The sequence below is a fragment of the Cololabis saira genome, chromosome 6, assembly GCF_033807715.1.
Source record: "Cololabis saira isolate AMF1-May2022 chromosome 6, fColSai1.1, whole genome shotgun sequence".
Classification (NCBI taxonomy): domain Eukaryota; kingdom Metazoa; phylum Chordata; class Actinopteri; order Beloniformes; family Belonidae; genus Cololabis; species Cololabis saira.
In genome coordinates this window covers 21,626,869-21,639,470 of record NC_084592.1, presented here as the reverse complement: position 1 = coordinate 21,639,470, position 12,602 = coordinate 21,626,869, and the positions used below count along the sequence as shown (strand labels likewise).

General features: G+C 37.6%; 2 protein-coding genes across 2 annotated transcripts in view; one reads left to right on the top strand and one right to left on the bottom strand.

The window, feature by feature from the left end:
• Positions 1-612, bottom strand: part of ehhadh (enoyl-CoA, hydratase/3-hydroxyacyl CoA dehydrogenase) — a 73,826-nt gene extending 73,214 nt beyond the window's left edge. Inside the window, exon 1 of the mRNA XM_061723659.1 lies at positions 452-612. Within this exon, the coding sequence (XP_061579643.1) occupies positions 452-525 (74 nt within the window). The 5' untranslated portion in view covers positions 526-612. The remainder of the gene's footprint in view (positions 1-451) is intronic.
• Positions 613-1,787: 1,175 nt separating this feature from the next.
• On the top strand, positions 1,788-9,619 carry tmem41aa (transmembrane protein 41aa). The gene is made up of 5 exons (XM_061724496.1): positions 1,788-2,017; positions 5,288-5,438; positions 6,400-6,561; positions 6,873-7,011; positions 8,194-9,619. The coding sequence occupies exons 1-5, from the start codon at positions 1,863-1,865 to the stop codon at positions 8,412-8,414; spliced, it is 828 nt and encodes a 275-aa protein (XP_061580480.1). The 5' UTR covers positions 1,788-1,862; the 3' UTR covers positions 8,415-9,619.
• The last annotated feature ends 2,983 nt before the right edge of the window (positions 9,620-12,602 follow it).

Sequence of the window (12,602 nt, the reverse complement as noted above, 5' to 3'; positions counted from 1 at the left end):
GCAGACTATTACCTCTTACAAACATGTAATATGTTGTTACTATCCACAATTAATACATTGGCAAGTAAAATAACAGTTCTGTCTCTCTTGTTTAATTGTGTTCGCATAATCGGGATTGTTTGGAAACTTAATACAATTTTCAAGCATATCTATGACTATTTTCAAATTTAAAACGGATTGAAAATGTTCAGATTGTTGTAAAAGTACTTCAAATTGAGTAAATGTGGTCGTCAATACCTACACGACAGAACTTTCCTCTACCAACACATTTTACATGTTCACTTCTTTGCGTTAAGTGTGTCTTTAGGATATTTAATAATTCCATCATAAGCATATCTAACGGTGAAATTAAATATAGGCCACATACTGCATCACACTTCTTTTTTCGTTGGGTAAAGTCACCTGGGGGGTAAAAGAAAGTTGTGCAGCTTTGTTTTTGAGCCCAGCTCACCTGAGTGCATTAACAGGAGGGTTTTGGAGGGTAATCATACCAACAGACCCCGAAACACGAGTATACAAAGCCATGATTTCGGGCGAACACTTCAAGCTGTCGAGCGGACTCTCTTTTTTAGTTCCAAGTGGACTTTGTTTGCAACCAAGGTCCTGCTGGTAGCAGCATCGCTTTTTCGACCTTATTTTGGCCCTAAACGGATACACTCCCACCTGCTCTTCTTCGTTTGCTTCACCATCGAGGCACCACCATAGACATATGAACATAGACGCGTCATCGACCGCTGGGACGCGAGAAATACGGCCGCCATCTTGAACCGGTCATCCTAACAATACCACAGCATAAGACAGAACAGTATTGAAGATGACAGAACACTGTACCGCGTATTCCTGTACAAATCGGCGAACAATTGCGACCAGGGATTGAAATAATGAATAAATAAAAAATAAAATAAAATAAAAAAAATCTAAAGATAAGGCTACACCACATTGCCAAACTCACCTCTCTTGACCAGCATAAAGGGAGCATGAGAAAGAAGCTCTGCAAAGCAGTCCTCTTTCAGGGCTTTTAGCATATGTGTAAACATGGTTTGTGATATATATACATGCATACATATACATAGATGTATATGTATGTTATGGCATGCCGTTCAGGAAACATATTTTCTCATCAACAAAACATGTTATTTTATTGTCTGAAAAATGGTTCAAATGTGTTATTTTGTTACTTGAAAATGTTAAAATTTGTTTTGTAGTATATGAGAAAATATGTTTCTCTATTTTTCTTATTTTTGTGAGGGGGGATATATATTGTTTTTCGGCACTACCTACTTTGTTCTCTATAGCTGATATAACACGAATTACTCCTATTTGGGATCAATAAAGTTCTTATTTTTTGCCTATTTTTTGCCTTATTTGGTGCCTAACTGTTTTCCAAGTATATTAGTGCGTGTGTGAATGAATAAATGAGACGTAAAACGTAAATTTCTTTGTAGAAAGGCGCTTTATGAAAATAAGTCCATTTACTTGTATTAGTTTACAGCGCAGTCTTGCCACATCCAATATGGCGGCTTCGTTGACGTATCGCAGCAGCGGTCGATGAGGCGTCTATGTATATATGTCTATGCCCAAACCGGAGTGGGGTCGTTGTCGGTTTTGAAAAATAAAAAAAAAATCCATAAAACATTTTATTTTTATAAAATATAGCTCAACTGTCTATCATAATTCTAAATAATACTAACATTTTTTTTTTTTTTTTTTTATATAATATATAATATTGTGTTCAAAAGACGCGAGGATGTGACGTCACTGCGGCGGTGGGCTGTTGTTGATTGGTTCTCCCTGATAAACAAACAACAACAGCAGAAACCTCCAGTAGAGGTGAGTCCTCATCTGGACTTTAGGAGGTAAATATGCGCTCTCTCGTGGGGCTGGCCGCGGTGGTGCTGGCAGCCAGCCTGTATCTTTACTCCCTGTCCCTGTACCTGCCCGCGGGACCACGTGGCCCTCCGGCCGCCGGGCAGCGTGTGGACGGGACGGAGCTGGGTGACCCCGAGGAGCCGCGCAGGTGACCACCACACTACTGCTGGGGTTAAACTGTACTTTTATTAATGTTTCACCCACCTCACACTACTGCTGGGTTTTATTAATGTTTCACTTTTACAAGTAAATTATGGATAATATAATCCACAGAAATAACAGGCAAAAGCAGGAAGCAGGAAAGGGAGCAGGAAATGAAACAAAGTACTAACATAAATCTGTTTAAAAAGAGATACAAAAAATTATTTATAAACAGGTATATGGAGGAGGAAATGGGTTAACAAGGAGTGTGAGAAACAACTAAAATAGGGAAAAATTGTATATTATACTTGCTTAAGATATGTTTAGATATTTATGTGGATATTTATGTAGTATATATTATATGTTGACAGGGATAGTTATAATTATGTAATATATGTTATATATTTATTATGTATGTAGCATATATATATATTTATAGGGATATTGATACAGATTATACAATATTTGTATTTTCTATATATTGATATAATATTTATGTAATATTTATATTTTCCATATACTTATATGGATAATTATGTAGTAATAGGCATGTTTACGTAGTATTTAAATAGACTATATTTATATGGATATTGTGTAGATATAATAATAGCAATAATGTAAATTCATAGAGTTATAAAGGGGTAAGAACTAGGAAAACGTGTATACTTCTTCCTACTCCTTTTTCAAACCTATGTGCATATGAAGATGTTACTGTTTATTTATATTTTTTATATACATGTTCGAAATAAATTCATTCATTCAAAACAAGCAAACAAACAGAACAAAACAAAACACCAGCTCAGATCCATATAGGCAAGCCAAGTTTATTTGTATAGCACAATTCAACACAAGGTAATTCAAAGTGCTTTACATCAACATTAAAAGCGGCGAGACACAATTAAACAGTAAATAACAAATAAAATGATAAGAAAAGAGGTAAAATAATAAAAAGCACAAGTTGTTAAAAAATAAGGGCAGTAGAGTACAGCAGGTAAGTATTTAATTTAAGAGTACGCTTGAGTAAACAGTAATGTTTTTATCCTGATTTGAAGGAGCTGACAGTTGGAGCAGACCTCAGGTCTACAGGAAGTTTGTTCCACCGGTGAGGAGCAGAATAACTGAACGCTGCCTCACCTTGCTCGGTACTGGTTCTTGGGACACACATAAACCAGATCCAGATGAACCTCAGGGGTCTGGGAGCTTCATAGGAACTAACAGATCAAACATGTATTCTGGTCCAAGACCATTCAGGTCTTTGTAGACCAGCAGTAAGATTTTAAACTCTATCCTTTGACTCACTGGAAGCCAGTGTAGTGATTTGATGACCGGTGTAATATGGTCCACTTCCCTGATGTTTGTAAAGACTCTGGGTTACAGCAAAAATGTACGGTATGACCAGTCAAGAAAATCCCTGCAACATGATATTAGAGGCAACAGGCTCTACATAGTTCAAGTAGGGCTCCCCTACTTATAGAATTTGTCTGTTTTTGAATGTAATATACATGTAAGGTACTCTGTTGTTGTTGCTCTGATGAACTCTCATCACTCATCGAGTCTCAGAGTAATCAATCACTGTGCAATAATAATAATAACAATAACCACAATTATATGCTGTAATAATGCAGCTTTCAATAACCATGTCAACCTCATACTGCTGCACGTTTCACTTTAAAAAAAAATGTCTATATGTTAATAATAGCTGCCATTTGTCTATTTACTGTACAGTGAGCGAAAATAACCGAGTCAAATTCCCTGTCTTGTGTGACCTAACTTGGCCAAATAAACATGATTCTGATTCTGATTCTGATTCTAATGGCACTAGATCAAGCACCACACTTCGCCAGCCTTTAACAGTTGGTACTCTTTCATTGAGCCACTGCAATAAAATATTCTTCCTCGCTGCATAAGTAAGAATACAATACAGCCTCCTATTATTTTTTGATGTTAAGTGTTGTCTTGGGAGCCCCAATACGAGAGATATGGGGTCCATCTCCAGTTTTAAACCCAATATCTTTCTATTTCAGATATCACATTAGACAAATACATTTGCAGTTTACAACATGACCAAAAACAATGAGTTAGGGTACCAATTTCTATCTTGCATTTAAGGCAGGTGGGTGAGAGAGTAGGATTGAAGTGATGTCTACAGTTGGGGGATATGTGCATTCTGTGTATACATTTTAACTGTATTGCTTGGGTGCGATTGCAAACTGAAATTGATTTAGCATGTCTCCATACATCCTTCCATTCTTCATCATCAACTATGATGTTTAGATCCTTCTCCCATGTGCCTTTACGCTTGTCCAACCCAACCGGAGTTGTGAAATACAGAGCTCTTACAGTAACTGTTAAAAAAAAAAAGGAAAGTGGATAAAATACATATGTGAGATATGCAAAAATCCCTTTAAAGTATATTTAACTCTGCCTATTTGTTTAAATTGATATTATAAGTACCACAGGCTTTATTGTTAAACGACTGATACAGATCAGCTTCACTTAATAATGAGACTTTCTCCAAAACCTTTTGGGGGGAATTCACATGACTTGTGTTTCGCTTGCTTTACGCATTAATGGTTGAAAGCGTTCATGTATGTGATTTCAGTTTGCCAGGAAAAAAAATTAGTGAAAATTAGCTGTTTGCCAAAGTGGTTTGAGGTGAAAGGAAGCTGTTCATTCAACTGTATAGAAACATGACTGACAGCTGTTGTTTTTTTAATCTGTTGGTCATTTAAATATTGTGGATTGAAATTTCATGAATTATATTTATATCAGTATATATGATTATGGGCTTTGTATTCCTTTTCCTAGCTGCCATTTAATTGTACTAGGTCTTGTATTTAACAGGTAATTACTAGGCTTACATTTACTTTAGTGTTCAGTTGTTCACATTATTTTACAGGCTTGGTGACCCAATACAATACGTTGATCTTTTAGCAAATTTACAAGTAAAATTTACTTGATAATGATTGACCACTTCTATTTCTCACAATTTGAAGATAATTCCTATTTATGACGCTTAATAAAGGAGACTTGTAATTAAGAAAAACAAATAAATAACAACATATTCCCAAACAAAGCAATTCAATAATGTGATCTGCTTTACTTTAGCTTTTAATTGTGTTTGGGGAGTGCCAACTGTCTGATACCATCATTCACCTTACTAGCTCTATCGCATCAATCAATGTTAAAATTACGATTGTATTGTCTTTGAAAGCTCTTTAACTACATAGACAAACTGAATGTGATGTATCTAACTTGAGTCTAAACAATGTGACAGGTTGAAGTTTCCTTCAGACTTGGAGGAGCTGCGGGAACTTGCTGAGCTGCTGCAGTTTTACAAACGTGAGCACACTGGATATGTCCTGCTCCTGTTCTCCAGCGCATATCTCTACAAGCAGTCCTTTGCCATTCCTGGATCATCCTTTCTGGTAAGATGTAAAAATTATTACTTGTGAATTTTTTGCGTGGTAAATATTAGGCATGGGGCGATATACGAGGGGTACTGTAATTATCGCCAATTTTTTTTCTTTTTTTTTCTTTTTTTTTGTCACACAAGGCTACCAGCCAGGTAGAAGCCAGTGTAATTTTTTTTCATGTATTTTATTAATATTATTTATTATTATTATTTATTTAATATTTTTTCAGAGAGTAGTACAATCCGTGTGCATTTGACTACTGTGGCACTTTATTTTCGCTCAATCTTTGTGTTGGCCATGCAGCTTTTGTTTTGTATACTACAGAGCAGTGCCTTTATTTTATTATTTTTCCAGAGAGCCGTACTAAGTAGCAGGCAGCCAGCCACTGTTAAAGTTTCAGAGAGTAATACAATCAGTGTGCATTTGGCTCTACTTTGTCACTTTATTTCTATTTGTCACTTATTTCTTTCGACTCTCAGGGAAGTATTTTCTTACAAAAAAAGAAAGTTCAAATAAGTACCGGTATCGGTACTATAGTTTACACTTTGTAATGCATAACATTTACAGTACACTATTTGTTCTCTACCTCAAGTGTCACTGTGTTGAGAATGATTTGAGAATAAATGTTCTGAAGGAACCAGTGGATCCACGGTTAGTGTTTTTCCTTGCATTTTAAGAATTTTATAAGCGACACGCTAATATCGTGATAATATCGTAATCGTGATATTTTTGTCCACTAATATCGTGATATGAAATTTTCATATCGTCCCATGCCTAGTAAATATATTACATGCAGACAGAACCGAGACATCAACACATCCAGAGTGTAATGCTTCCGTATGTTAGTAGATCTCTCTGAGTATTTATCTGCTGTCAAATTTAGAGAAACATTAGAACAGTCAACTCTGATTTTAGTACGTAGTGATGATGTGTACTAACAGCAGGTCTTTTGTCTCCACTCGTCCTTGTACAGAACATTCTTGCCGGAGCTATCTTTGGACCTTATGAAGGCCTTGTGCTCGCCTGTGTGCTCACGACAGTCGGCTCCACCATGTGCTACCTCCTGTCCCAAGCCTTCGGAAAACATTACATTGTAAACCTGTTCCCTGAGAAAGTCTCCATGTTTCAGGGGAAGGTATGACTGTCACCACGTAAACAGAACTCATTTAAGCCAACAAAAATAAAATAACCATGAAATAGAATCGTAAAGTCAAATCTTTGTGATAATGGAAGGAAAACATCATGTAGATGGCTTCAGATTGGACATTAGAAGCGTGCAAAAGATTTATTTGGTTTATTATTATTGTTTGGGGTTTAGGAAATGTGGTTTGTTTTTATTAAGTGTAATTTGGGAATACATGTGATTTTACTGCTGGTGTGAATCTGCTATCAGCATTCGTAAGTTTCTCTGGCACAGCTGACATTTTTTATCTCTGCGTGTTCCAGGTGGAGGAGAACAGGGACTGTTTATTTTTCTTCTTGCTCTTCCTAAGATTCTTTCCCATGACTCCCAACTGGTTCTTGAATATGTCTGCTCCAATTGTCAACATCCCCATCACCTTCTTCTTCTGCTCAGTCTTTATTGGTAAGTACTGAACAATGTCAGGCTCTCAGTCAAAACTGTGCTGTTTACTGTCCAGTAGAAATCAAGTTCTCAGTGAAAAGGCCACAGCTAAGACTGCATTATAAGGGTGAAGTATTTGTTCAACACTACACAGTATATCTGTTGAATCTCTGCAGGTGCATGCACAGTGGACGTTATGTAAATGCAGAATCTTTGCCTGGAGACAGTGAAGCTGAGCTGCATTCAAGAGAAACACAGTCACTAACACAGTGATTCATATTTTTTTTTTAATGCAAAGTACTGATAGTCTTGACCGTGAGCTATAAAACACATCTGTCCAACTAAACTTTGGCCCACTTTGCATTCTGTAACTGAACACTGATCCCAAACATGCCAGCAAATTGTCTGAAAAACAGATAATGAAGGTTTTGCAACGGCCCAGTCAAAGTCCATCCTCCTAAACCACATATAGATGTCATGGCAACACCTTAAGAAAGCTGTGGATAAACAAATACCTGCAAACCTCAATGAACGGAGGTAATGCTGGAAAGACAAGTGTGATTACAGTTCGAGCATAATGAGACTGATTTGATAAGATCCAGATTAGAGGATGTTTATTATTGTATGTTCTGATACATAAAACCTTCAAACTGAAACACAGTTTACTTTCTTTTTGTCTTGACTCCGTGGTACAACTGTCTTCCACCTCGGTAAAGGCTTAACCAACGGACACTTTGTTTTTGAACATTGGTTGCTTTTGTTTTTGTTTTATTTCATGATTTTTATGTTGATTTAACATGATTATTGCAAAGAATCATCTTACATCACTAAAGAGACAAGATACACCCTTCCACTGTTGCTTTTTGTTTCATAATACTCTCACAATATACTACAAAGTAAATGAAAGAATGCAAACTCCTACATTGTCTGGAATATAGACATAGCCTTATGAAAATATACCTATGTGCTGGTTTTCAAGAGGAATTAATAATTGGTTAAGGTTTGGAGTGTTTAGCATTTTAATTTGGATACCACAAGCCCCATTCCAGTCTTAAGCATTCAATTAATTTCACAGCAGTCACTTAAACTACATTTCTGTAGTGGAAAAGCACACTAAGCACTTCTGCTGTAGTACTGAGCATGCTCTTAGCTGTGTGTTTTAGAGTGACTGGCAATGACGACAACTTTCACCCGTCTTTTCAGGCCTCCTGCCCTACAACTTCATCTGTGTCCAGACAGGCGTCATGTTGTCCGAGGTGTCATCCCTAGATGACCTCGTCTCCTGGGAGCGACTCCTGCAGATGCTGGCCATCGCCTGCGCGGCTCTGGTGCCCGGCTCGCTCATCCGCCACTTCAGCCACAGGCGTCTGAAACTGGACGTCCAGTCTGAAAATGGACTCGCCACAGACAAGAAAGTCCAGTGACATGTTGCGGTCGGGAGCCCGTTCCCCGATGTTCTGATGCCTTCGGGCTCTGATGAGTGAATGTACAAGTGGCAACTTTTGCGAAAAACTTTAATGTTTCCTGTTTCAGAGGCTTTTACTCCAGGGAATTCTGCTTTTAGAGAAATGATGATTGTCACAGTTGGAATGAAGTTGTTTTTTTTATTTTCCTGCCTGTTTTACCAACTTTTTACCAACTTTTTACCAACTTTTGGTGTTTCATTGCCCTAAAATATGGGCAACGCATACATGCTAGTCCTGTATAAGTGTGGGTGTACAGTAACCACGGAAGAAAGGAAGGCTTTTAAAGGCTAGATGCTTTTAGGCTCCCGTTGATTAAAAGGAGTCTTGCTCCACTATGAACAGTTTGTGTTCAAAGAGCCTGTTGTGTACTTTTGGTATTCAAATTCTACCTCAGTGGACAAATTAAAGCTAATTTTAATGCTTAAAGCCCTCCAGCCTTAGTACAGACTGAATAGTTCAGAGTATTTTCTTTGCAGATTTGTATGAGAATTTGTTACTGAAATATTGATCAGTTTGCAGAAGTAAATAAGACTAATCAGCCACAACATTGCATCATGGGATTTATGGCGTTCACTCCCCACCTAAACATTCCTGAACAGATCTTCTAGTTAGACCTGAAATACTGCTCAGGAGCAGCTCTGAGAAGGCCAGTCCCATCTGGTATCTGCTGAGTGTGAAGAAGCTGAAACTATGGACGCTTGACGGACTCGGACAACCTGCGGTCAACGTCCCGGGACAAGACGAGCAGCGCCTTAGATACAAAGGCTCAAAGTCCTCACCGCAGCTAAGGCCGAGCCTGTACGTCTCGCCCAGATCTACCCGCTCCTGTTTCCTGTCTCCCTCCACTTTCAACAAAGTCCACTGGTGCCCCAAAAAACTTTTTTTATTTTTCTCGTTTTTAATCATATTTTCCTATTTCAGTATGAGCTGTCTTGTTGCTGGTTTTTTTTTTTAGAGTACATTGGACCATCATTTGTATTTTTCAGGTTTGAGCTGAAGGGTTTTAAATTGTACAGTGTCATTATGAGACTAGAATCTAGCCTCTCTAAAAATCAGTGTGCCATGTTTGTCATGTCAAGATATTCTGTATGATTATTTGAAAAGTGAAGTTAAATCAGACACAATGGAGCTTTGATTTATATAAAAGTCCGTCTTGTCTTTTTTTTCTTTGTTTTGTCCATGTGTCTTCATCCTTCCATCCATCCGATTTATTCTCACTTAATGCAGTGCAGGGTCGTGGGGTTCTGCTGGAGCCAATGCCAGCACACTACGGGTGAAAGGCAGGGGTTCACCATTGCAGGGCCACAAAAACAACCTCACACGCTCACCATGTGTCTTATACTGATCCTTAAAGTTACTCTATGTAGCAATATCACTTCTGACCACATGGAGGCCGTATATCAAAGTTAATGTGTCTGCCCCTGGGGTAAGACTATGAAGTGCAACTTTTAGTAGGACAACATAGTATGAATTGTCTCCAATTATCAGTAGGGTATTGTCATAGACTGAAACATTGGGTGAAGCATTAGCTCACGTGATCTTTTGAAGCCCTTGTCTTCGTACAACTAGCTTTGCTCCAAGCTCCTTCAGCTGAAGACATTTAAAGCAGGATATACCATATAATAAGTTGATTCGACGGTGATGTCAAAAATGACAGCTAAGATTACCCACTGGATTAATAAAATGGGTGGTTGCTTCACTAAGGGCAGTAGCATGACGATGAGAAAGTGATAACGACCAGCCATTGGCTGAGCTGACTGTCAATCATATTAGACATACATTTAATGCTTTATATATAGCTATAGATTGTTAGTGCCTGAGTATCGTCAGCACCTCTTTTGTCACGATATCCAAATGCCCCCGTGTGGACAGAAGTAGCATTGCTACATCAAGCAGCTTTAATTTTGAGCACTACACAAAATATTTTGCCAACAACAGTCATGCAAAAATAATTATGTCATTTACATGTACATCATCTCCAATTATTTAAACAAGACTACAAATACATGACATTTTAACAGTTTCCTTACAGCTGCTCACTTTGCATCAGTTAAGAAACACATTGTTATATTTTGTGACAGCGATAAATAAATATAATAAAAGAAAATTAGAGCCATATCACATCATAATGTGAAATGTTAATGTTCTAACAATATATTTTTTTAAAGTTATGTTATTTCAATATACAGTATATTTCATGTTTGAATAATATATAATTACAATATACATATACATCACGTTGCCACAAAAATAACGTTCTTACAATATGTTTATATTGTAATAACGTGATCATATATTGAACAAACGTGAAAGGTTTTTCATTGACTTGATAAACATGTATATTTTAATAACCTATCCTATTGTTCAAACATGAAAAACAATATTGTACTTACGCGATAACTTATTGTAAAAACTTGAAAAAAATATTGTTTATGCATACATTTTCACATTATATCGTGATAACTATTGTTCTTTCACTGAGGTGGCAGCTCTATGCTTCTGTAGTTGCGAGAGGTTTGAGGTGTTAATGGCACCTTTATTGATACACCTTTATTTCACAGGAGTAATGCTGTTGAAATAAAACAGGGAAACCTTTTCTTTTCTTTCAAATATTCTTTATTGCTCAGATCCAGGTTGCTCAGCAATACAGTTCACTCACAACTCAAAAGAACAGCTTGGCTGTTACCAGAAAGGCATGGATCCACGCATGTTGTGATAGAAATGGATCGTATGTCTGTCCAGCACACAGTCAACGATTACCTTGAGGTGTTTGGGACCTTTTGTCCCGTGGGAAATGTAGGATTTTAAGGGTTGTGACCTACCAAGGAAACAAAAGGAATCTCCCAAATGGTGAAATGCAGTCAAGAATTGGATCCATTCAAAAAAAAAAAAAAAAACCCAAGTCAAAGTCTAGTGCTATGTGAAGTGTAGTACATACTGGATCACCTGCATCAATCTCATGCAATGCTTTGCATTTAACAACAAGGCAGGACAAAAAAAAACAAACTGCTGTGGTTCTGCATACATCTGGCCACACTACATCCTTCACAGCCTGATCCGTTTTAGATGGTGTCGAATCCCCTCTTTCTCTCTATTCACTCCTAAAGGCAGAACTAGTTTTGCATCAGCTTTACTTTATAGGCTAGTCTCTTTCCACCTGGAAAACAGGTATGTCTTTATTTACTTTCCATTTCTTTCCTATTCCATCATCTGTTCAAAGTCCTAGCTAGGATATTTTTCAACCACAATTTAACAACTAGTATTATTGGTAGTGATCTAACAAGTAGGAATATTAGGAAAATCCCAGCTATTGCTCCAGACTACATTATTTTATCAGTGTAAGTGACGAGAAAAACCAGATCAACAGAAAAACAAAAGAAAAACTAAGCTATCACTGTGTGATATGACTAACACTGTACACCCTCAGTGATAAGTGTAATTGTGGTTTTCCGGTACTGAAAATGTATGCCTAGAAACACCCCACAAAACCTAGAAACACCAATCCTTAGTAATTGAAAAAAAAAAAGAAAGGTCACTATCATTTTTACATGTTTTGCCTCATGTTGTCTTGACAACCAGGACTTCTCACAAAATTTCTGTGAAACCGAACCAGCTAGAGGGAAAATCTGTGCCTACAAAGAGCCAAAAAAAAAAACAAAAAAAACAACGAGAGACAGAGGTCTGAGGAGTCCCCAGTAATGCAGGAAAAGATCTTCGACTTCGAAAAACTGCTCCAGTCAGACCTAAAAGTTGACGTGACAAAACTACAACATCCAGTGCTACTGTGAAAAGCTGCTTTCTCCAACACATGCTCTATGAAAGTGAAGCAGACCGCCACGGGAGTCATGCGTCCGAGTAAAAGCACCGTACTGCATTTACGTGAGTAAGGTCAGGGGCCCTTGAATCGGGTCTGGCGAGCTATCGTCATCAGCATGAGGTACTGTACTGGCTGTGGTGAGGCTTGCTGCAGCAGCCTCAGGCATTGTGTGAGTTTGATAGCCTTTTATGTTTTATTTTAGCACTGCTAGGTTTGTGTTCATTGGGACAAAAACGATGCACCTCATCTGATGAAGAAAAAAAAAAAAAAAAAAAAAAGTCTGCCCCCCAAAAAACAAAAACTCAGCTCTCAGCTGTTAAAAAAACTCC